The 25061-nt window shown below is 53.0% G+C and overlaps 1 protein-coding gene across 2 annotated transcripts in view; it reads right to left on the reverse strand.

The window, feature by feature from the left end:
- Positions 1 to 25061, reverse strand: part of LOC144611333 (epidermal growth factor receptor kinase substrate 8-like protein 1) — a 49917-nt gene that overhangs the window by 20516 nt on the left and 4340 nt on the right. The window contains exons 3-10 of one of the 2 annotated variants that reach the window (XM_078430392.1): positions 20069 to 20106; positions 13280 to 13344; positions 10814 to 10975; positions 8819 to 8968; positions 6617 to 6696; positions 5542 to 5708; positions 2402 to 2472; positions 5 to 140 (exon numbers count right to left, since the gene is read on the reverse strand). In XM_078430392.1, coding sequence (XP_078286518.1) covers positions 5 to 140; positions 2402 to 2472; positions 5542 to 5708; positions 6617 to 6696; positions 8819 to 8968; positions 10814 to 10975; positions 13280 to 13344; positions 20069 to 20106 — 869 coding nt within the window. The remainder of the gene's footprint in view (positions 1 to 4; positions 141 to 2401; positions 2473 to 5541; positions 5709 to 6616; positions 6697 to 8818; positions 8969 to 10813; positions 10976 to 13279; positions 13345 to 20068; positions 20107 to 25061) is intronic. The other variant, XM_078430393.1, reaches the window with a different exon arrangement.

Consider the following 25061-nt stretch of genomic DNA (forward strand, 5'->3'; position numbering starts at 1 on the left):
CTACCTCCGCTTTCCTTGACGCTTTTCTTTCTGCCCATTCGGCCCTTCTTCCGCTGGTCCAGAACCTTGAAGGCCTCAGCGGTCTTCTGGAGCCGGGACATGAAGCTCTCGATATCGTCGAACGTGTGGTTCAAGATCATCTGGAGGGTCATAAGATCATAAGTCATAGGAGCGGAATTAGGCCATTCGGCCCGTCGAGTCGACTCCGCCATCCGGTCACGCGATTTGCTCAAGCTTCCAGCGTCTGCACTTCCAGGGGTCTCTGGTCACAAGATTCCTCTTGTAGCGTCATCTCCAGCTTAGACTAGTTTCGAGATACAGCGCGTTCACAGGCCCTTCGGCCCACCGAGTCCGTGCCGACCAGCGATCCCCGCACACTAACACTATCCTACACAAACTAGGGACAATTTTACACTTGGACTAAGCCAATTAACTTACAAACCTGTACGTCTTTGGAGTGTGGGAGGAAACCGAAGATCTCGGAGAAAACCCAGGCAGGTCACGGGGAGAACGTGCAAACTCCGTACAGACGGCGCCCGTAGTCGGGATCGAACCCGGGTCTCTGGAGCTGCAAGCGCTATAAGGCAGCAACTCTACCGCTGCGCCACCGTGCCGACCGAACGGAGTGGGGCACAGTCCAGGGGATGGGGTAGGACTCTCAACTCAGGGCCGAACTGTTCACAACATACACCAGGAACCACCTCACACACAAAACCTCCCGTCCCCTCAAAATCCATAGTCAATATGTCTTGGATAAGCCCTGGATAGAGTGGATGTGGAGAAGATGTTTCCACTAGTGGGAGAGTCTAGGACCAGAGGGCACAGCCTCAGAATTAAAGGACGTTCCTTTCGGAAGGAGATGAGGAGGAATTTCTTTAGTCAGAGGGTGGTGAATCTGTGGGACTCATTGCCACTGAAGGCTGTGGAGGACAAGTCAGTGGATATTTGTAAGGCAGAGATAGATAGATTCTTGTGCGCAGGAAAGAACTGCAGATGCTGGTTTAAATCGAAGATAGACACAAAATGCTGGAGTAACTCAGCGGGACAGGCAGCATCTCTGATGAGAAGGAATGGGTGACGTTTCGGGTCGAGACCCTTCTTCGGACTCAATTCTTATCAGAGATAGATTCTTGATTAGTACGGGTGTCAGGGGAGGAGGCAGGCGAATGGGGTTAGGAGGGAGAGATAGATCAGCCAGCCATGATTGAATGGCGGAGTAGACTTGATGGGCCGAACTGCCTAATTCTGTTCCTATCCCTTACGACCTTATGACCACTTAGACCTGCGTGACAAAGACTGAAAAGCTTAAGAAGCCAAATTGGAAGATAATTAAGAGGCAGCTGACCTCTGAGCCAACTAAATGGTCCAAATGTTCCAACTTTCACCCTGCCTGATGCCAACAAAATTGGAGAGAGTGCATAAAAGACTTACAAAGATGGTGCAGAGATAGGCCCATCGGCCCAACTTGCCCACACCGGCCAACAGGTCCCATCTGCACTCGTCCAACCTGCCCGCGTTTGGCCCATATCCCTCCAAACCTGCCCTGTGATATAAATGCTTTGATAGTGCCTGCAAGCTAGAGGCAGGAAACATGTTCCCGACGTTGGGGGGGGGTCCCGAACCAGGGGCCACGGTTTAAGAATAAGGGGTCGGCCATTTAGAACGGAGGTGAGTAAATACTTGTTCACTCGGAGAGTTGTGAATCTGTGGAACTCTCTGCCTCAGAAGGCAGTGGAGGCCAATTCCCTGGATGCTTTCATGAGAGAGCTGGATAGAGCTCTTAAAGATAGCGGAGTCAGGGGGTATGGGGAGAAGGCAGGGACGGGGTACTGACTATGGATGATCAGCCATGATCACGGTGAATGGTGGTGCGTACAGGCTCGAAGGGCCGAAGGACCTCCTCCAACACCTATTGTCTATTGTCTATTATCAGGATTCGAGGGCCTGAGCTACATTTTATTCTTTGGAGAGCAGGAGGATTAGGGTTGATCTTATAGAGAGGTGTATAAAACCACAAGGGGAATAGAGAGGGTGAACAGATAGGGAGACGAGGGTTGCCAACTGTCCCGTATTAGCCGGGACATCCCGTATTTTGGGCTAAATTGGTTTGTCCCGTACGGGACCGCCCTTGTCCCATATTAGGAGGGTTGCCAACTTCCTCACTCCCAAATACGGGACAAAGGGTGACATCACCGCCCCGCGCCCCACGTGACCTCACCCATCCAGCGGCCACGTGCTCCCGCTCCACCAATGGACTTAGACTGTGCGTGGCCCCTGGTTCTGGACTCCCCCAACATCGGGAACGTTTTTCCTGCATCTAGCTTGCCCGGCCCTTTTACGATTTTGTACGTCTCAAAAAGAAATCCCTCTCAACCTTCTGGACGCCAGCGATGGGACTCACCACGTCGCGCACCATCTTGAGTTCCACCGTGTCCACCGTGTCCACCCCGGTCCTGGCAGCCTCGTTCGAATCTGCAACGAGACCCAAGTGTGTGTGAATGAACGGCGGAAGCTGGGGGGGTTTTTCGTACCGAAGGTAGACGCAAAGTGCTGGAGTAACTCAGCGGGACGGGTAGCATCTCTGGAGAGAAGGAACGGGCGACGTTTCGGGTCGAGGCCCTTCTTCAGACCCAAGCGTTGACTTCAACCCAAGTTGGAAGGGGAGATCGACGTCGGATTCACTGAAGGCCCACCCCTCGTTGGTCTCTTCTGGCAGTAGCCCCAATCTGAGGACCATCAGGGGGAACATATGGCTTGTGATGGGGACGGAGAAGGGCCGAAGGGCCTGTTCCTATGCTGTTCTGTTCCATCATTGTAATGGAGGGATTTATTCACAAAATGCTGGAGTAACTCAGCGGGTCAGGCAGCATCTCGGGAGAGAAGGAATGGGTGACGTTTCCGGTCGAGACCCTTCTTCAGACTGAATGGAGGTATATGGATCACGTGCAGCTGAGGAGATGAGTTTAACTTTAGACGTTAGAGATGCCGCGCGGAAACAGGCCCTTCGGCCCACCGAGTCCGCGCCCACCAGCGACCCCCGCACACCAGTACTATCCCACACACACACGCACTAGGGACAATTTACAATTTTACCGAGTCAATTAATCTACAAGCCCGCACGTCTTTGGAGTGTGGGAGGAAACCGGAGATCTTGGAGAAAACCCACGTGGGTCACGGGGAGAACGTACAAACTCCGTACAGACAGCGCCCGCGGTCGGGGTGGAACCCGGGTCTCTGGCGCTGTGAGGCAGCAGCTCGGCCCGAAGATCCATCAATTGAATTTTGCAGATTAAAGTTCTACGTTTATTGTTGAACTAAATAGATGGCAGAAGGAGCAGTAATTTATTAAATGACGGGTCTCCAATAGACAATAAACAATAGGTGCAGGAGTAGGCCATTCGGCCCTTCGAGCCAGCACCGCCATTCACTGTGATCATCCGCAATCAGTACCCCGTTCCTGCCTTCTCCCTGTACCCCATGATTCCGCTATCCTTAAGAGCTCTGTCTAACATTGGTGGGAAGACCATATAACCATATAACCATATAACAATTACAGCACGGAAACAGGCCCGTTCGGCCCTACCAGTCCACGCCGGCCACTTTCTCTGACCTAGTCTCATCTACCTGCTCTCAGACCATAACCCTCCAATCCCCTCCTATCCATATACCTATCCAATTTACTCTTAAATAATAAAATCGAGCCTGCCTCCACCACTTCCACCGGAAGCTCATTCCATACAGCCACCATCCTCTGAGTAAAGAAGTTACCCCTCATGTTACCCCTAAACTTTTGTCCCTTAATTCTGAAGTTATGTCCCCTTGTTGGAATCTTCCCCACTCTCAAAGGGAAAAGCCTACCCACGTCAACTCTGTCCGTCCCTCTTAAGATTTTAAAAACTTCTATCAAGTCCCCCCTCAACCTTCTATGCTCCAAAGAATAAAGACCCAACCTGTTCAACCTCTCTCCGTAGCTTAAGTGCTGAAACCCAGGCAACATTCTAATAAATCTCCTCTGCACCCTCTCCAAGACGGGGGAGATTTCTGTTGAAAAGATGGTTGCTGTTGGCAGTCAAAGAATTTGGAGAGTGTATGCTTTAGGGGTGGCACGGTGGCACAGCGGGCAGGGCTGCTGCCTCACCGCGCCGGAGGCCCGGGTTCGGTCCTGACCTCGGGTGCTGTCTGTGTGGAGTTTGCATGTTCCCACTGTTTCCTCCCACACTCCAAAGACGTGCGGGTTTGTAAGTTAATCGCCCTTCTGCAAATTGCCCCCTAGGGCAGCACGGTGGCGCAGCGGTAGAGTTGCTGCCTTATAGCGAATGCAGCGCCGGAGACTCAGGTTCAATCCTGACTACGGGCGCCGTCTGTACGGAGTTTGTACGTTCTCCCCGTGACCTGCGTGGGTTTTCTCCGAGATCTTCGGTTTCCTCCCACACTCCAAAGACGTGCAGGTATATAGGTTAATTGACTGGGTAAATGTAAAAATTGACCCTAGTGGGTGTAGGATAGTGTTAATGTGCGGGGATCGCTGGGCGGCGCGGACTCGGTGGGCCGAAGGGCCTGATTCCGCGCTGTTGTGTGTCTTTCCTTGGTAAGCCAGCATCTGCTGTTCCTTGTTATTACAAAATGAACAACATAATAATGTTGTAATTATGGAGTGATGATTAATAATAATTGGCCATCTTGGTGATGTTCCTCGTGTTTCTTCAAATGGTCATCTATTTTTCATCGAGGGAACTTAGATCTGGAAACTCAAATGCCTGAATAATGCAAGGATTCTTTCTTCGAGGGGAGTGCTATCATTGAACTACAGTTGATTCCAAACAAGAGGAAGCAATTCACTGTTGAAACGTATAGAAACGTATATTTACTTATAGAAACGTACAAAATTATAAAAGGACTGGACAAGCTAGATGCAGGAAAAATGTTCCCAGTGTTGGGGGAGTCCAGAACCAGGGACCACACACAGTCTAAGAATAAAGGGGAGGCCATTTAAAACTGAGGTGAGAAGCAACTTTGTCCACCCAGAGTTGTGAATTTGTGGAATTCTCTGCCACAGAGGGCAGTGGAGGCCGATTCACTGGATGAATTTAAAAGAGAGTTAGATAGAGTTCTAGGGGCTAGCGAAATCAAGGGTTATGGGGAGAAGGCAGGCACGGGTTACTGATTGTGGATGATCAGCCATGACCACAATGAATGGCGGTGCTGGCTCGAAGGGGCCGAATGGCCTCCTCCTGCACCTATTTTCTATGTATCTCCAAAGTCAAACTCATCTCCTCAGCTGCACTTGGTCTATATCCCTCCATTGCAATAACAGCACAGGAACACAACGTTTAAAGTCTAAAGTATAAAAAATAACTAAAACAGATTATCAGATCACAGAGAGCGATAGATGGGGAGATCGCTGGAAGAGATGAAGGTAGCCACAAAATGCTGGAGTAACTCAGCAGGTTCAGGCAGCATCTCTGGAGAGAAGGAATGGGTGACGTCTCGGGTCGAGACCCTTCTTCAGACTGGAAGAACTGAAATGAGCGCGTTGCTTACCAGTGAGGTCAGACGTTCCTGTTGGAGATGGAGGGGCAGATGAGGAGCCTTGACTCGTGATCAAGGGGTTGAAGGTGATTGGGGCTTTGGGAGCCAACTTTGGGGAAGGGGAATTCGACAAGGGTGGGGAAGGGGAGTTCTGTTCATTTATCCTCTCCTGATTCAATCTGAAAAGCAAAGCGGAACAGGAACGGATTACACTGGGCAATAACGGCAGGAGGCCCTTCGGCCCTTTGTTCTCATGCCGGCTTCCTTCATAAATTCCAGGAGCGGGACTAGGCCATTCGGCCCATCAAGCCTACTGCGCCATTCGATCATACGACACGATACGATAGAACTTTATCGACCCCAGCAGGGAAATTGATCTGCCAACAGTCATAAAAACGCAGCAAGATACATGAAACGTGAAATTAAAGTGGCGAATGGGGAGGATGGGGGATGTGCAAAGATTGGGGGGGGGGGGGGGAGGAGAGGGGAGTCAGTCTACCCCACGACAGAAGGGAGAGGGGTTGTACAGTTTGATAGTCCCAGGGAAGAAGGATCTCCTGTGGCGTTCTATGCTGTGTCCTGGTGGGACCAGTCTGTTGCTGAAGGTGCCCCTCAGGTTGACCAGTGTGTCATGGAGGGGGTGGGCTGTATTGTCCAGGATGCTCCGCAGTTTGTGGAGCACCCCACCCCTCCGAGACCACCCCCCCCCCCCCCTCCCTCAAGGTTGATCTATCTCTCCCTCTCACCCACATTCTCCTGCCTTCTCCCCACCACCCCTGACACCCGTACTAATCAATAGCATTCGTAGTACATTTGTGTTAGGCAGCACGGAAACAGGCCCTTCGGCCCATCCTCATCCATGCCGACCTGGAAGCTCCATCTAAGCTAGTTCCATTTGCCCACGTTTGGCCCATTGCCCTCTAAACCTTCCTATCAGTGCTCTCTGGTTCTGGTGGGATGGTCCAGTTGCCTGGGAAGAAAGTGTCCCTGGATCTGGAGCTGTGCGTTTCCACACTTCTGCGCCTGATAGACGTTTGAACATCAGATACTCAGGCAGAAGATGTCGCGGCATCTTGCAGGGACTCACCTGAGAGCGCTGGGCCTCTCAGCCCTCCCACTCCTCATGTCCGTGATGGCGGCGTTAATGTCCGACTTGATCAGGTCAGCCTACAACGAGACACCAGGTCAGGGCAACGGTCAAACACTTGGGCGCATTGCATTTTTAGTTTAGTTTCGAGATAGAAACATAGAAACATCGAAATATAGGTGCAGGAGGAGGCCATTCAGCCCTTCGAGCCAGCACCACCATTCAATGTGATCATGGCTGATCATTCTCAATCAGTACCCCGTTCCTGCCTTCTCCCCATACCCCCTGACTCCACTATCCTTAAGAGCTCTATCTAGCTCTCTCTTGAATGCATTCAGAGAATTGGCCTCCACTGCCTTCTGAGGCAGAGAATTCCACAGATTCACAACTCTCTGACTGAAAAAGTTTTTCCTCATCTCCGTTCTAAATGGCCGACCCCTTATTCTTAAACTGTGGCCCCTGGTTCTGGACTCCCCCAACATCGGGAACATGTTTCTTGCCTCTAACGTGTCCAACCCCTTAATAATCTTATATGTTTCGATAAGATCCCCTCTCATCCTTCTAAATTTGAAATTCGAAATATAGGTGCAGGAGGAGGCCATTCAGCCCTTCGAGCCAGCACCGCCATTCAATACGATCATGGCTGATCATCCAAGATCAATACCCCGTTCCTGCTTTCTCCCCATATCCCTTGATTCCGTTAGCCCTAACAGCTAAATCCAACTCTCTCTTGAAAACATCCAGTGAATCGGCCTCCACTGCCTTCTGTGGCAGAGAATTCTGCAGATTCACAAACCTCTGGGTGAAAAGGTTTTTTCTCATCTCAGTCCTAAATGGCCGACCCCTTATTCTTAAACTGTGTGACCCCCCCCCACATTCTGGATACAGGCCCTTCGGCCCACCGAGTCCGCGCCGACCAGCGATCCCCGCACATTAACACTATACAACACACACGAGGGGACAATTTGCAATTTTACCGAAGCCAATTAACCTACAAATCTGTACGTCTTGGGAGTCTGGGAGGAAACCGGAGCACCCGGAGAAAACCCACGCAGGTCACGGGGAGAATGTACAAACTCCGTACAGACAGCGCCCGTAGTCAGGATCAAACCTGGGTCTCTGGCGCTGTGAATGGGTGATGTTCCAGGTCGAGAACAGGAGTCTGACACTTTCGAAACAACACAGCAGGAACCTCCAATAGAGAACTGAATAAATATTTGTAAAGGGGGAAGTTTGAAAACGAGTTTCTCCTTTCCATTTGTCAGGGAGAGAGAGGTAGGAGTAATTATCAAACTCTATCAGAACTGGCTCCTTGGCGCTCTTCAGTCATATCTGTGACCACCTCAGAAGAAGAGTCTCGACCTAAAAACGTCACCCATTCCTTCTCTCCAGAGATGCTGCCTGTCCCGTTGAGTTACTCCAGCTTTGTGCGTCTATCGTGAGCTAATGAGAGATTGCCACAGACTCCAATGAAGGCAATATGGCGGAATATGTAGGTATCACAAAATGCTGGAGTAACTCAGCGGGTCGGGCAGCATCTCAGGAGAGAAGGAATGGGCGACGTTTCGGGTCGAGACCCTTCTTCAGACTGAGAGTCAGGGGAGAGGGAGACACAGAGACAGGGAAGTGTAAGGTGTGAAAACGAGACATCAAAGGGGATGGATATCGAGGAAAATGTAGACTGGATCATTGTGTAGGAAGGAACTGCAGAGGCTGACTTACACCAAAGATGGACACAAAATGCTGGAGTAACTCAGCGGGACGGGCAGCATCTCTGGAGAGAAGGAATGGTCGAGACACTTCTTCAATATTATCTCAATGCAGTTAGGTTAGGTAAGGGGGAAGTACAGGGAGACCTTTTACACCAGACACTTCTTCAATATTATCTCAATGCAGTTAGGTTAGGTAAGGGGGAAGTACAGGGAGACCTCTTACACCAGCCACTGAAAGTTGGCATGCAGGTACAGCTGGATTCGATTTGTACCGGCATCTGCAGTTATTTCCCTACACGACCTGCCCCATGGTGGAGTGCGGGAGGAAACCGGAGCACCCGGAGAAAACCCACGCAGGTCACGGGGAGAAAACCCACGCAGAGTGGTGCCATCTGCCTGCCCGGATCGCCCTGGCCCCCCCCACCCTCAGTCCCCCCCCCACCCTCACTCCTCCCTGCTGCGTCCACCGACCCCTCTCTCAGACACTCACCCCGACCTCCGAGCACTGGAAGAAGTGGACGTCAGGTTTGGTCTGCTGGGCTTCCTGGGAGACCAGGATCAGGATGGAGTTGTACCTCCAGTTATCCAGCAGCGACTCGCAGCGCTCGATGGCCAACAGTGGGTACTTCTCCAGCTCCTCCTGAGAGAAACACAGTCGGAAAACAGATCGGTGATAAATCATTGTGCAGGAAACAAAACGGACACGTTAGAGGCAGGAAACATGTTCCCAATGTTGGGGGAGTCCAGAACCAGGGGCCACAGTTTAAGAATAAGGGGTAGGCCATTTAGAACGGAGACGAGGAAAATCTCTTTCAGTCAGAGAGTTGTGAATCTGTGGAATTCTCCGCCTCAGAAGGCAGTGGAGGCCAATTCTCAGAATGCTTTCAAGAGAGAGCTAGATAGAGCTCTTAAGGATAGCGGAGTCAGGGGGTATGGGGAGAAGGCAGGAACGGGGGGGTACTGATTGAGAATGATCAGCCATGATCACATTGAATGGCGGTGCTGGCTCGAAGGGCCGAATGGCCTCCTCCTGCACCTATTGTCTATTGTCTATAAAACTGCAGATGCTGGTTCAAAATCGAAGGTGGACACAAAATGCTGGAGTAACTCAGCGGGTCAGGCAGCATCTCAGGAGAGAAGGAATGGGTGACGTTTCGGGTCGAGACCCTTCTTCAGACTGATGTCGGGGGGGCGGGACAAAGGAAGGATATAGGTGGAGAGAGGAAGATAGAGGGAGATCTGGGAAGGAGGAGGGGAAGAGAGGGACAGAGGAACTATCTAAAGTTGGAGAAGTTGATGTTCATACCGCTGGGCTGTAAGCTGCCTAAGCGAAATATGAGGTGCTGTTCCTCCAATTTGCGGTGGGCCTCACTATGGCACTGGAGGAGGCCCATGACAGAAAGGTCAGACTGGGAGTGGGAGGGGGAGATGAAGTGCTCAGCCACCGGGAGATCAGGTTGGTTAAGGCGGACTGAGCGAAGGTGTGGAGCGAAGCGATCGCCGAGCCTGCGTTTGGTCTCGCCGATGTTGAGAATTTGACATCTGGAGCAGCGGATGCAATAGATGAGGTTGGAGGAGGTGCAGGTGAACCTCTGCCTCACCTGGAAAGACTGTTTGGGTCCTTGGATGGAGTCGAAGGGGGAGGTAAAGGGACAGGTGTTGCATCTCCTGCGGTTGCTGGGGAAAGTGCCTGGGGATGGGGTGGTTTGGGTGGGAAGGGACAAGTGGACCAGGGAGTTACGGAGGGAACGGTCTCTGCGGAACGCAGAGAGGGGAGGGGATGGGAAGATGTGGCCAGTGGTGGGGTCCCGTTGGAGGTGACGGAAATGTTGGAGGATAATCTGTAAGCTTTTGTTGCGCGCTAACCAGTCAGCCAGAAAAGTCCGATCAAGGATAGTCCAAGGGTCACCAATGAGGTAGATAGTAGTTCAGCACTGCTCTCTGGTTGTGGTGGGATGGTTCAGTTGCCTGATAACAGCCAGGAAGAAACTGTCCCTGAATCTGGAGGTGTGCGTTAAAGGACAGCAGTAAACTCACCACCACCTTCAACATCTGGCCCACCACTGGCAATGTCAGTCATACCCCCCCCCCCCCCCCCATGGACGATCGTGACCAAAGATACTAGAGGAGCAAGATAGACCACTCGACCCTAAAAACCGTAGTGCGTCACGGCGCCATTTTAGTAGGCAGAAACTTGCAGAAACATTAAAAAATAAAAATAACAACAATCTGTGAGTTGATAGATGAGATATATTCTGCATTTTAATGGTATCATCACACATACTGTTCCCCCAAAACACTGATTACACCGCGAGAGGCGGGGGTTGCTTACTAAAATGGCAGACGTTGCAGGTTTTGCTTACTAAAATGGCGGGTGTCGCAGGGTTTGCTTACTAAAATGGCGGACGTTACGCTCCTTTGCGTACTAGGCGATTTTGACGGAGTGGTCCATCTTGCTCCTCTAGTATCTTTGATGGTGACCTACCTTGGACTCGATGTCCACCAGGCTGACGGCCAAGGTGTTGACCTGCAACAGCATGTCCTGGGTCCAGATCCGTCCCTTGCTGTCCATGTTCTTCAGCTTCTTGATGGACTCGTCCACCGTCTGGGTCTCCTCGCCTGGGCCCAGGGGGAAGGTGGCCAGATGCTGCCGGGAACAAGGGGAAGGGTTGGGAGGGAGACACACACAAACAGGGCGGCACGGTGGCGCAGCGGTAGAGTTGCTGCCTTACAGCGAATGCAGCGCCGGAGACTCAGGTTCGAATCTGACTACGGGCGCCGTCTGTACGGAGTTTGTACGTTCTCCCCGTGACCTGCGTGGGCTTTCTCCGAGATCTTCGGTTTCCTCCCACACTCCAAACACGTACAGGTTTGTAGGTTCATTGGCTGGGCAAATGTAAAAATTATCCCTAGTGTGTGTAGGATAGTGTTAATGTGCGGGGGTCGCTGGGCGACGCGGACCCGGTGGGCCGAAGGGCCTGTTTCTGCGCTGTATCTCTAAAAAAAAAAAGTTGGAGTAACTCAGCGGGTCAGGCAGCATCTGTGGAGAACATGGATAGGTGACGTTTCACAGAGCGCTGGAGTAACTCAGCGGGTCAGGCAGCATCTGTGGAGAACATGGATAGGTGACGTTTCACAGAGCGCTGGAGTAACTCAGCGGGTCAGGCAGCATCTGTGGAGAGAGGAGGGAATGGGTGACGTTTCGGGTCGAGACACCCCTTGCTGCCCTGCGCTAAAAGACAATCTGGAGAGCTGGAAGGGTGTGGAAGGGCCCGTTTCCACCCTGACTCTCTGAAGTTTAAACTCTAAAGCGCTATAGGCTGGATGGCTCTAAGCTGGAAAGGGTGCAGAGAAGATTTACGAGGATGTTGCCAGGACTCGAGCTACAGGGTGAGGTCGGGCAGGCAGGGACTTCATTCATTAGAGCGCAGGAGGATGAGGGGTGATCTTACAGAGGGGGTAGAGAAGGCAGGTACTATCGCAACTGGACAGGGTCTTGGATAGGACAGGCTTAGAGGGATATGGGCCAAATGAAGGCAGGTGGGAATAGTGTAGATGGGGCATGTTGTTCAGCATGGGCAAGTTGGGCCGAAGGGCCAGTTTTTGCGCTGTGCCACTCTGAATCTCTATCAGTCTGAAGGAGGGTCCCGACTCAAAACATTAAGAGGACCACATTGAATGGTGGTGCTGGCTCGAAGGGCCGAATGGCCTACTCCTGCACCTATTGTCTATTGTCTATTGATGAGGGGTGATCGTACAGAGGTGTATTAAATCATGTGAGAAATAGATTGGGTCAACGCACAGAGTCTCTTGCCCAGAGTAGGGGAATCGAGAACCAAAGGACATAGGTTTACAGAGAGGAGGAAAAGATTTAATAGGCACCTGAGGGATAATAACTTTTTTTTTACACACGAAGGGCGTAAGGAACGAGCTGCTGGAGGAGGTGTTTGAAACAGGTACTATTTCGACATCTAACAAACAGTTGGACAGGTACATGCATTGGACAGGTTTGGAGGGATATGTGCCAAACGCAGGGAGGTGGGACTAGTGTAGATGGGACATGTTGGGCGGTGTGGGCAGGATTTGGCTCCTCCCGAAACACCCGGGGCAATTTAGAGGCCAATTAACCTTCAAACCCTGCACACAGGTTAATGAGTTTCGGTAGGTTGTAAAATTGTCCCTCGAGTGTGTATGTGTTGGTTAGTGTGCGGGGATCACAGCTCGGCACGGACTCGGTGGGCCGAAGGGCCTGTTTCGTTTAGAGATACAGCGAGGAAACAGGCCCTTCGGCCCACCGAGTCCGCGCCGCCCACCGATCCCCGCACATTAACTCTGTCCTACACACACTAGTGACAGTTTTTACATTTACCAAGCCAAGACGTACAGGTATGTAGGTTAATTGGCTGGGTAAATGTAAAAATTGTCCCTAGTGTGTGTAGGATAGTGTTAATAGTGTTAGTGTGCGGGGATCGCTGGGCGGCGCGGACTTAGTGGGCCGAAAAGGCCTGTTTCCACGCTGTATATATATGATATGATATGATAATTAACCTTCCAAACCTGTACGTCTTTGGAGTGTGGGAGGAAACCGAAGATCTCGGAGAAAACCCACGCAGGTCACGGGGAGAACGTACAAACTCCGTACAGACGGCGCCCGTAGTCGGGATCGAACCCGGGTCTCCGGCGCTGTGAGGCAGCAACTCTACCGCTGCGCCACCGTTTCCTTCTGCTCTGCAAGTCTAACATCTACTTCGGGATGTGGGAGGAAACCCACGCGGTCACGGGGAGAGCGTGCAAACTCCGCACGGAGGACGGGATGGAAGCCGGGTCCCTGGCGCCGTGAGGCAGCGGTTCCACCTGCTGCGCCGCCGTTTCGACCCAAGGTTCCCGCATCCGTCGCATGGCCACCCCCCCACCCCCGCGGGCCCTCGGAACGAAAGACGCGGGCACTCACGTTGACGTGGTACTGAGAGCGGTCTTCCATGATGAAGTTGGTGTTGGAGTATTTCTTCCTCTGCTCTGCGAAGCCAAAAAGGGAAAGTGTTGAGGAGCATTCCTGGCCGGTGCCACGTCGGTTCATTGGCCGGGCAACGAGAGCCCGTTGGAGATAAGGCCTTGTCGTAAAACCAGCTACTACCGCCCACCCTGCCGCCTTCTGTACCTTCACGAGTTCTAGGAGCTGGATTAGGCCATTCGGCCCATCAAGTCTACTCCGCCATTCAATCATGGCTGATCTATCTCTCCCTCCTAACCCCATTCTCCTGCCTTCTCCCCATAACCCCTGACACCCGCACTAATCAATCTCCACCTTAAAAATATCCACTGACTTGGCCTCCACGGCCGTCTGTGGCAATGAATTCCACAGATTGACAAAATAAATTCCTCCTCGTCTCCTTTCTAAAGGAACGTCCTTTAATTCTGAGGCCGTGCCCTCTGGTCCTAGACTCTCCCTCGAGTCAAGTCAAGTCAAGTCAATTTTATTTGTATAGCCCATTTAAAAACAACCCACGTTGACCAAAGTGCTGTACATCAGTTCAGGTACTAAGAACGAACATGCAATGGCACTCAAACATAACAGCACATACATAAACAGTTCACAGCGCCTCCTCAATGAGCCTCAAATGCTAGGGAGTAGAAATAGGTTTTGAGCCTGGACTTAAAGGAGTGGATGGAGGGGGCAGTTCTGATGGGGAGAGGGATGCTGTTCCACAGTCTCGGAACTGCGTCCGAAAAGCACGGTCACCCCTGAGCTTAAGCCTAGACCGCGGGATAGTGAGTAGCCCCAAGTCGGCCGACCTGGGGACCTGGAGTTAGAGAGGGGGGTTAGAAGATTTTTGATGTGGGGGGGGGGAATGTCCATTTAGGGCTTTATACGTGAATAGGAGGAGCTTGAAGTTGATTCTGTACCGTACAGGGAGCCAGTGGAGAGAGGCCAGAATCGGGGTGATGTGGTCCCTTTTACGGGTACCCGTCAGGAGTCTCGCTGTGGCGTTTTGGACCAGTTGCAGGCGGGACAGGGATGATTGGCTGATCCCAGTGTATAGGGAGTTACAGTAGTCTAGACGGGAGGAAATGAATGCGTGGATGATTTTTTCAATGTCGTCAAATTGGAGGAACGGTTTGATTTTAGCTATGGTACGATGTTGGAAGAAGCTGGCTTTTACCACAGCGTTGACTTGCTTGTCAAACCTTAATGCAGAGTCAAATATCACGCCAAGGTTTTTGACATGCGGTTTGACTAGAAACATAGAAACATAGAAAATAGGTGCAGGAGTAGGCCATTCGGCCCTTCGAGCCTGCACCGCCATTCAATATGATCATGGCTGATCATCCAACTCAGTATCCCGTACCTGCCTTCTCTCCATACCCCCTGATCCCTTTAGCCACAAGGGCCACATCTAACTACCTCTTAAATATAGCCAATGAACTGGCCTCAACTACCTTCTGTGGCAGAGAATTCCACAGATTCACCACTCTCTGTGTGAAAAAAAACTTTCTCATCTCGGTCCTAAAAGACCTTCCCCCTTATCCTTAAACTGTGACCCCTTGTTCTGGACTTCCCCAACATCGGAACAATCTTCCTGGCTGAAGGAAGTTCTGTGCCATCCAACGTTTTATATCCTCAAGACAGTGCATGAGGCTGATTAAATGTGACCGGTTGTTGGGTTTCAGGGGGAGATAAAGCTGTGTGTCAAACGCACGGGGTGGAAAGAAATGCCGGGCCTTTGAATGATCTGGCCGAGGGGGAGCATGTACATAGAGAAGAGAATGGGGCCTAGGATGGGGCCTTGTGGAACCCCGCAGGAGAGGTTAGCTGGGGAAGAGGAATAATGGCCTATGTTGAGGGAGAAACTCCTATTTTTGAGGTAGGAAACGAACCAGCCATCAACGCCAACCCCGCCATTCGATGGTCAATAAGGATGGTGCGGTCCACTGTATCGAACGCTGCGCTGAGGTCGAGAAGGAGCCGGTGTCGATGGCGAGAAGCAGGTCGTTGTGTACCTTCAACCAGTAGAAACATCCTCTCCACATCCACTCTATCCGGGCCTTTCATTATTCACCTAACACAGACCTGGAGAGGTGGCAGGTATTTCGTTCATCCTCCCTATATGTCTGTCATTAACTACAAGGTATTAGCGACCGAGAGAGAACTTAGAGTGGGAGTGGCGCTTGGCCTCCACAGTCAAAGCTGTGGAACTGGAATGGCAGGATCCTCTCGGTGCGAAGGGCAGGCACTGATATCACCGAGACCTGTGCTGTTGCTACACAGGGCGGGGACTTGCATTCCCTCTCCCTGCTCCCTCTTCCCCCCCCCGCCCCCTCACTCCCCCTCCCCACCCCCTCACTCCATCTCCCCCCTCTCCACCCTCCCCACCCCCTCACTCCATCTCCCCCTCCCCACCCCCTTGCTCCCTCTCCACTCCTCACTCCCTCTCCCCCCTCCCCACCCCCTCACTCCATCTCCACCCCCTCCCTCCCTCTCCACCCCCTCCCTCCCTCTCCACCCCCTCATTCCCTCTCCACCCCCTCACTCCCTCTCCACCCCCTCCCCTCCCTCTCCACCCCCTCCCCTCCCTCTCCACTCCCCCCCCCGCTCCTCTCCACCCGCTCTCTCTCCACCTCACCCCCTCCCACCCCCTCATTCCCTCTCCACCCCCTCCCGGCTCCCTCCCCCACCCCCTCACCCCCGTCCCCACCCCCTCACTCCCTCTCCCCTCCCTCCCTCCCCCTCCCCACTCACCCCCTCCCCACCCCCTCACCCCCTCCCCACCCCCTCGACCCCTCCCCACCCTCTCACTCCCTCTCCACCCCCTCCCCACCCCCTCGACCCCTCCCCACCCCCTCACTCCCTCTCCACCCCCTCCCCACCCCCTCCCCACCCCCTCCCCACCCCCTCCCCACCCACACCCCCTCCCCACCCCCTCGACTCCTCCCCACCCCCTCACTCCCTCTCCCCTCCCCGCTTCCTCCCTCCCCCTCCCCACCCCCTCACTTCCTCTCCCCCTCCCCGCTCCCTCCCCACTCCCTCCCCACTCCCCCCCGCTCCCTCTCCACCCGCTCTCTCTCCACCTCACCCCCTCCCCACCCCCTCGACCCCTCCCCACCCCCTCACTCCCTCTCCACCCCCTCCCCGCTCCCTCCCCACCCCCTCACCCTCTCCCCCACCCCCTCGCTCCCCCTCCACCCTCCACCTCGAGTTGGAAAGGCTGCAGATGAGGTTTGATCCACAACGATGGACAGATTGGTGCAGGAAGGAACTGCAGATGCTGGCTCAAACAGAGGACAGACACAAATTGCTGGAGTAACTCAGCGGGACAGGCAGCATCTCTGGAGAGAAGGAACGAGTGACGTTTCGGGTCGGAGAAGGGTCTCGATTGGAGGGTGTTAGCAACAGGGAGAGGGTTGCGAGGACAGATTTGGATGAGCTTAGTTTAACTCAAGTTCCTTCCTACACATATAGTTTAGTTTAGTTTAGAGATACAGTGCGGAAACAGGCCCTTCGGCCCACCGAGTCTGTGCTGACCGGCGATCCCCGCACACTAACACTACCCTACACACTCCAGGGACAATTTACAACTATACCAAGCCAATTAACTTCCAAACCTGTGACTGATTATTCACCTTCCAGCTCCAAGGAGTTTTTAAGCTGGAAAGAGTGCAGAAAGGTTTACGAGGATGTTGCCAGGACTCGAGGGCCTGAGCTACAGGGAGAGGTTGGGCACGCTGGGACGTTATTCCTTGGAGCGTAGGAGACTGAGGGGTGATCTTGTAGAGGTGTACAAAATCAGAGCACCCAGGATGGCAGCTGTTACCACCCCACTGTTGCTGCCTCACAGCGCCAGAGACCGGGGTTCGATCCTGACTACGGGCGCCGTCTGTACGGAGTTTGTACGTTCTCCCCGTGACCTGCGTGGGTTTTCGCCGAGATCTTCGGTTTCCTCCCACACTCCAATGACATAGAAACATAGAAACATAGGTGCAGGAGTAGGCCATTCGGCCCATCGAGCCTGTACGCACCGCCATTCAATATGATCATGGCTGATCATCCAACTCAGTATCCCGTACCTGCCTTCTCTCCATACCCCCTGATCCCTTTAGCCACAAGGGCCACATCTAACTCCCTCTTAAATATAGCCAATCAACTGGCCTCAATGACCTTCTGTGGCAGAGAATTCCACAGATTCACCACACTGTGTGAAAAAAAACTTTCTCATCTTGGTCCTAAAAGACTTCCCCCTTATCCTTAAACTGTGACCCCTTGTTCTGGACTTCCCCAACATTGGGAATAATCTTCCTGCATCTAGCCTGTCCAACCCCTTAAGAATTTTGTAAGTTTCTATAAGATCCCCCCTCAATCTTCCAAATTCCAGCGAGTACAAGCCGAGTCTATCCAGTCTTTCTTCATATGAAAGTCCTGCCATCCCAGGGATCAATCTGGTGAACCTTCTCTGTACTCCCTCTATGGCAAGAAACGTGCAGGTTTGTGGGTTAATTGGCTTGGTATAAGTGTAAATTGTCCCTAGTGTGTGTGTGTCTAGGGTAGTGCTAGTGTGCGGGGATCGCTGGTCGGCGCGGACTTGGTGAGCCGAAGGGCCTGTTTCTGCGCTGTATCGCTAAACTAAACCAAACGTGAGCAACAACCAGAGACCATTCACCAGACGTGTTCAGCCTATCCCTCTCCTCTCTGCTGTGAGGGGCTTAGCAGGGAAGCAGCCTGGATAAAGGCTTGGAATTCCCTGGATCGTAAAGAACAGGAAGAAATTCTGGCAACAAGATGTGTAGGAAGGAAACGCAGGTGCTGGTTTAAACCGAAGATGGACACAAAGCGCTGGAGTAACTCAGCGGGACAGGCAGCGTCTCTGGAGACAAGGAATGGGTGACTGAGTCGATCTCAGTCTGAAGAAGGGTCTCGACCCCGAAACATCACATGTAAGATTATTAAGGTGTTGGACACGTTAGAGGCAGGAAACATGTTCCCAATGTTGGGGGAGTCCAGAACCAGGGGCCACAGTTTAAGAATAAGGGGTGGGTCATTTAGAACGGAGATGAGGAAAAACCTTTTTCACTCAGAGAGTTGTGAATCTGTGAATTCTCTGCCTCAGAAGGCAGTGGAGGCCAATTCTCTGAATGCATTCAAGAGAGAGCTGGATAGAGCTCTTAAGGATAGCGGAGTCAGGGGGTATGGGGAGAAGGCAGGAACGGGGTACTGATTGAGAATGATCAGCTATGATCACATTGAATGGCGGTGCTGGCTCGAAGGGCCGAATGGCCTCCTCCTGCACCTATTTTCTATTGTCGCCCATTCTGAAGGGTCTGAAGGGTCAGTCTGAAGAAGGGTCTCGACCTGAAACATCACCCATTCCTTCTCTCCAGAGATGCTGCCTGACCCGCTGAGTTACGACGGCATTTTGTGTCTGTCTTCTGGCTAACGACATGCCTGAGTCACACCCCACCCTAAACGCACCGAACAGACAAGAGGTCACAGGCAAGGCTACCAGTGCTCCCACTCACCCTCTCCCTCAGGAACAACTCCAGCACTGAGCGAAACACGTCCTGATCGACTTTGAACCCTTACCTGGCGCGAGTTAGGGGGTTCAGCGAGCCCAGAGGCCGTCGTTCCCTGCCACTGCTTAAACCTGCCTTCGCACGTAGTGAGAAATTCCACTTGCCTTCAGTAGGAAGTTCCTCAGCGGTTAGCAGGTGAATGATTTCATCACCTGCTCCATTAGATTGGGCAGGGCTCGAGTTAGAGATTAACCCCGTGAGTGCCATTGGTCTCAGGCCGTCTGGGCTGTGTGCGTCAGTCTCTCTCTCTCTCTCCCCATTCCTCCCTTCTCTCCCGAGATGCTGCCTGACCTGCTGAGTTACTCCAGCATTTTGTGAATAAATCTCTCTCTCTCTCGTAGGGTGACGGACAGGAAGCAAAGAGTAGGAATAAACGGGTCCTTTTCGGAATGGCAGGCAGTGACTAGTGGGGTACCGCAAGGCTCAGTGCTGGGACCCCAGTTATTTACAGTGTATATTAATGATTTGGACGAGGGAATTGAATGCAACATCTCTAAGTTTGTGGATGACACGAAGCTGGGTGGCAGTGTTAGCTGCGATGAGGATGTTAGGAGGCTGCAGAGTGACTTGGATAGATTAGGCGAGTGGGCAAATGCATGGCAGATGCAATATAATGTGGATAAATGTGAGGTTATCGTCGATCTTCAATATTCATACCTTTGATTTGTAATACCTCTCCCTCTCCTTCTTGATGAAAGAATGGGTCGACTGGGCTTGTATTCACTGGAGTTTAGAAGGATGGAGGGAATCTTAGAGAAACATATAAAATACTTAAAGGATTGGACAGGCTAGCTGCAGGAAAAACGTTCCCCATGTTGGGGGAGTCCAGAACCAGGGGCCACACACAGTTTATGAATAAGGGGGGAGGCCATTTAGGACTGAGATAAGGCAACAGTTTTTTTGACCCAGAGTTGTGGAATTCTCTGCCACAGAAGGCAGTGGAGGCCAATTCACTGGATGTTTTCAAGAGAGAGTTGGATTTAGTTCTTAGGGTTAACGGAATCAAGGATGTGGGGAGAAGGCAGGAACGGGGTACTGATTGTGGATGATCAGCCATGATCATATTGAATGGCGGTGCTGGCTCGAAGGGCTGAATGGCCTCCTCCTGCACCTGTTTTCTATGTTTCTGTGTTTACTCGTGGACAACTGTTACACGGGAGAGCGAGACGCCACTCACCATAGATGGACCTGCCGCTGGGTTTCAAAAGCTTCTCGCTGCAACGTGAAAAACAAAAGAAACATTATTGAAGAATTCAGTCGAACCTCACACGTTACTATTACACCACATGCCTCTGCTCTATCCACTCTTGTGATACTTTACAACGCGTCGGTAAGGTCACAATGTCCTTGGGAGTCGGCACAGAGTCACAGGGACACAGAGACACAGAGACACGGAGACACAGGGACACAGGGACACAGAGCCACGGAGACACGGAGACACAGGGACACAGAGCACGGAGACACAGGGACACGGAGACACAGGGACACAGAGACACGGAGACATGGAGACACGGAGACACAGAGACACGGAGACACAGGGACACAGAGACACAGAGACACGGAGACACAGGGACACAGAGACACGGAGACACGGAGACACAGGGACACAGAGACACAGGGACACAGAGACACAGGGACACAGAGACACAGGGACACGGAGACACAGGGACACAGGGACACAGAGACACGGAGACACAGGGACACAGAGACACGGAGACACGGAGACACAGGGACACAGAGACACAGGGACACAGAGACACAGGGACACAGAGACACAGAGACACAGGGACACAGAGACACGGAGACACAGGGACACAGAGACACAGAGACACGGAGACACAGGGACACAGAGACACGGAGACACGGAGACACAGGGACACAGAGACACAGGGACACAGAGACACAGGGACACAGAGACACAGAGACACGGAGACACAGGGACACAGGGACACAGAGACACGGAGACACAGGGACACAGAGACACGGAGACACGGAGACACAGGGACACAGAGACACAGGGACACAGAGACACAGGGACACAGAGACACAGAGACACGGAGACACAGGGACACAGAGACACAGAGACACAGGGACACAGAGACACAGGGACACAGAGACACAGAGACACGGAGACACAGGGACACAGAGACACGGAGACACGGAGACACGGAGACACGGAGACACGGAGACACAGGGACACGGAGACACGGAGACACGGAGACACGGAGACACGGAGACACGGAGACACGGAGTCACGGAGACACGGAGACACGGAGTCACGGAGACACGGAGACACGGAGTCACAGGGACACGGAGACACGGGGACACGGGGACACGGAGACACGGAGACACGGAGACACGGAGTCACGGGGACACGGGGACACGGGGACACGGGGACACGGGGACACGGGGACACGGGGACACGGGGACACAGGGACACAGGGACACAGAGACACAGAGACACAGAGACACAGGGACACAGAGACACAGAGACACAGGGACACAGGGACACAGGGACACAGAGACACAGAGACACAGAGACACAGGGACACAGGGACACAGAGACACAGAGACACAGGGACACAGAGACACAGAGACACAGGGACACAGGGACACAGGGACACGGGGACAAAGTTAGACACACAGAGTCACAGAGACACAGAGTTCCAGACACAGAGACACAGGACACAGAGACACAGGGACACAGAGACACAGAGACACAGGGACACAGGGACACAGAGACACAGAGACACAGAGACACAGAGACACAGAGACAAAGTTAGACACACAGAGTCACAGAGACACAGAGTTCCAGACACAGAGGCAGGGGCACAGAGACACAGAGACACAGGGACACAGAGACACAGGGACACAGGGGCACAGAGACACAGAGATACAGAGATACAGAGAGTGATACAGTGCGGAAACAGGCACTTCGACCCAACTTGCCCATACCGGCCAGCATGCCCCATCTATACTAGTCCCACCTGCCTGCTTTCGCACCATAAACCTGTCCTATCCATGTACCTGTCTAACAATTTCTTCAAGACATTTCCTCAACTCCCTCCTCCGGCAGCTCCTTCCATACACCCACCACCCGTTGTGTGAAAGAGTTACCCCTCAGGTTTCTATTCAATCTTTCGCTGCTCACCTTAAACCAATTCTCTGAATGCATTCAAGAGAGAGCTAGATAGAGCTCTTAAGGATAGCGGAGTCAGGGGGTATGGGGAGAAGGCAGGAACGGGGTACTGATTGAGAATGATCAGCCACAATCACATTGAATGGCGGTGCGTACAGGCTCGAAGGGCCGAATGACCTTCTCCTGCACCTATTATCTATTGTCTAAGCTGGAAGGAGTGGAGGTTTATGAGGATGGAATTTGGAGAATGCAGTAGAACAGTCACGGTGGCGCAGCGGTAGAGTTGCTGCCTTACAGCGAATGCAGCGCCGGAGACCCGGGTTCCATCCTGACTACGGGCGCCGTCTGTACGGAGTTTGTACGTTCTCCCCATGACCTGCGTGGGTTTTCTCCAAGATCTTCGATTTCCTCCCACACTCCAAAGACGTGCAGGTTAGTAGGTTAATTGGCTTGGTAAATGTAAAAATTGTCCCCAGTGTGTGTAGGATAGTGTTAGTGTGTGGGAATCGCTGGTCGGCGCGGACCAGGTGGGCCGAAGGGCCTGTTTCCTGGTATCTCTAAAACTAAAATTAAAACAGAAGGAGCTAAGCAGGCAATTCCAATGACAGAGTTGTGTGAGAGTGTTGTCACAGGTAGATCTGGCTGGGCTGAAGTTGGCTTGGTGCACTAGTCTTCATCAGCCAGGGACTTGAGTGGAGAACTAAATGCTCAGTCTGAAGAAGGGTCCCGATCTGAAACGTCACCTGTTCCTTCTCTCCACAGATGCTGCCTGACCCGCTGGGTTACCCCAGCGTTTTGTGTCTGTAATTGAGTATGGAAGTTGGGATGTTATGTTACAGTTGTACAAGACATTAGTGGGGCGGCATTTGGAGTATTTTTGGTGTTCAGTCTTGGTCACCCTGCACTGGGACAGAAGCCATTCAGATTGAAGTGAGTGGAGGGAAGATTTACAAGAATGTTGGCAGGAGGCCAAGTCAGTGGGTATTTTTAAGGCAGAGATAGATAGATTCTTGATTAGTACAGGTGTCAGGGGTTATGGGGAGAAGGCAGGAGAATGGGGTTAGGAGGGAGAGATAGATCAGCCATGATTGAATGGTGGAGTAGACTTAGGGTTGCCAACTGTCCCGTATTAGCCGGGACATCCCGTATTTTGGGTTAAATTGGTTTGTCCCATACGGGACCGCCCTTGTCCCGTATTAGGCCCAGGGGGCGCTGTAGGCCCGGACGCTGTCGGTCCAGACAGTGTAGGCCCGGAGGGCACTGTAGGCCCAGACAGTGTAGGCCCGGACAGTGCAGGCCCGGACAGCGTAGGCCCAGACAGTGTAGGCCCGGGTAGCGTAGGCCCAGAGGCCCAGGCGCTGCTTTACGAAGGTTGCGTAGCAACCCGCCTCCCGGCCCGGGCGGCCGCCATTGGAGGAGCGGGAGCACGTGGCCGCTGGTTGGGTGAGGTCACATGGGGCGCTGGGCGGTGACATCACCTTGTCCCTTATTTGGGAGTGCGATAGTTGGCACCCCTAAGTAGACTTGATGGGCCGAATGGCCTAATACTGCTCCCATCACTTATGGACTTGAGGGTCTGAGCTATAGGGTGAGGGATGGGCAGGCTAGGACTTTATACTTTGGAGCGCAGGAGGGTGAGGGATGATCTTAGAAAGGTTTATAAAGTCATGAGGAGAATAAATAGAGTGAATGCACAAAAACAGACACAAAAAGCTGGAGTAACTCAGCGGGTCAGGCAGCATCTGTGGAGAACATGGATAGGTGACGTTTCACAGAGTGCTGGAGTAACTCAGCGGGTCAGGCAGCATCTGTGGAGTCAAGGAATAGTTGACGTTTCGGGTCGAGACCCTTCTTCAAACTGAAGAATGCACAAAATCTTTTACCCAAAGTAGGGGAATCAAGAACCAGATCATGGTTTCAGTTCGGTTTAGTTCATTGTCACGTGTACTGAGGTACAGTAAAAAGCTTTTGTTGCGTGCTAACCAGTCAGCGGAAAGACCATACATGATTACAATCGAGCAATTTACATTGTATAGATACATGATCAGGGAATAATGTTCATTGCAAGATAAAGCCAGTAAAATCTGATCAAAGATAGTCCGAGGGTCTCCGATACGGTAGATAGTAATCCAAGAATGCTCTCTGGTTGTGGTAGGATGGTTCAGTTGCCTGATAACAGCTGGGAAGAAACTGTCCCTGATTCAGGAGCTGTGCGTTTTCACACTTCTGCACCATCATGGTGGGGTGGGCAAGTTGGGCCGAAGGGCCGGTTTCCGTGCTCTGTGACTCTATCAGAATGTGGGCCTCCAGTAGGGTTGCCAACTTCCTCACTCCCAAATAGGGGACAAGGTGACGTCACCGCCCCGCGCCCCAAGTAACCTCACCCAGCCAGCGGCCACGTGCTCCCGCTCTACCAATGGCAGCCGCACGGGCCTGGAGGTGGGTTGCTACGCAACCTCTGTTAGGCCTCCGGGTGTCCGGGCCCACACTGTCCGGGCCTACACTGTCCGGGCCCACACTGTCCGGGCCCACACTGTCCGGGCCCACACTGTCCGGGCCCACACTGTCCGGGCCCACACTGTCCGGGCCCACAGTGTCCGGGCCCACACTGTCCGGGCCCACACTGTCCGGGCCCACACTGTCCGGGCCCACACTGTCCGGGCCCACACTGTCCGGGCCCACACTGTCCGGGCCCACACTGTCCGGGCCCACACTGTCCGGGCCCACACTGTCCGGGCCTACACTGTCCGGGCCCACACTGTCCGGGCCTACACTGTCCGGGCCCACACTGTCCGGGCCCACACTGTCCGGGCCTACACTGTCCGGGCCCACACTGTCCGGGCCTACAGTGTCCGGGCCCACACTATCCGGGCCCACACTGTCCGGGCCTACACTGTCCGGGCCTACACTGTCCAGACCCACACTGTCCGGGACCACACTGTCCGGGCCTACACTGTCCAGGACTACAGCGGCCCCCGGCCTACAGTGTCCAGGCATACACTGTCCGGGCCTACACAGTCCAGGACTACAG

This window comes from Rhinoraja longicauda, chromosome 40, assembly GCF_053455715.1.
Source record: "Rhinoraja longicauda isolate Sanriku21f chromosome 40, sRhiLon1.1, whole genome shotgun sequence".
NCBI classification, from domain to species: Eukaryota; Metazoa; Chordata; class Chondrichthyes; order Rajiformes; family Arhynchobatidae; genus Rhinoraja; species Rhinoraja longicauda.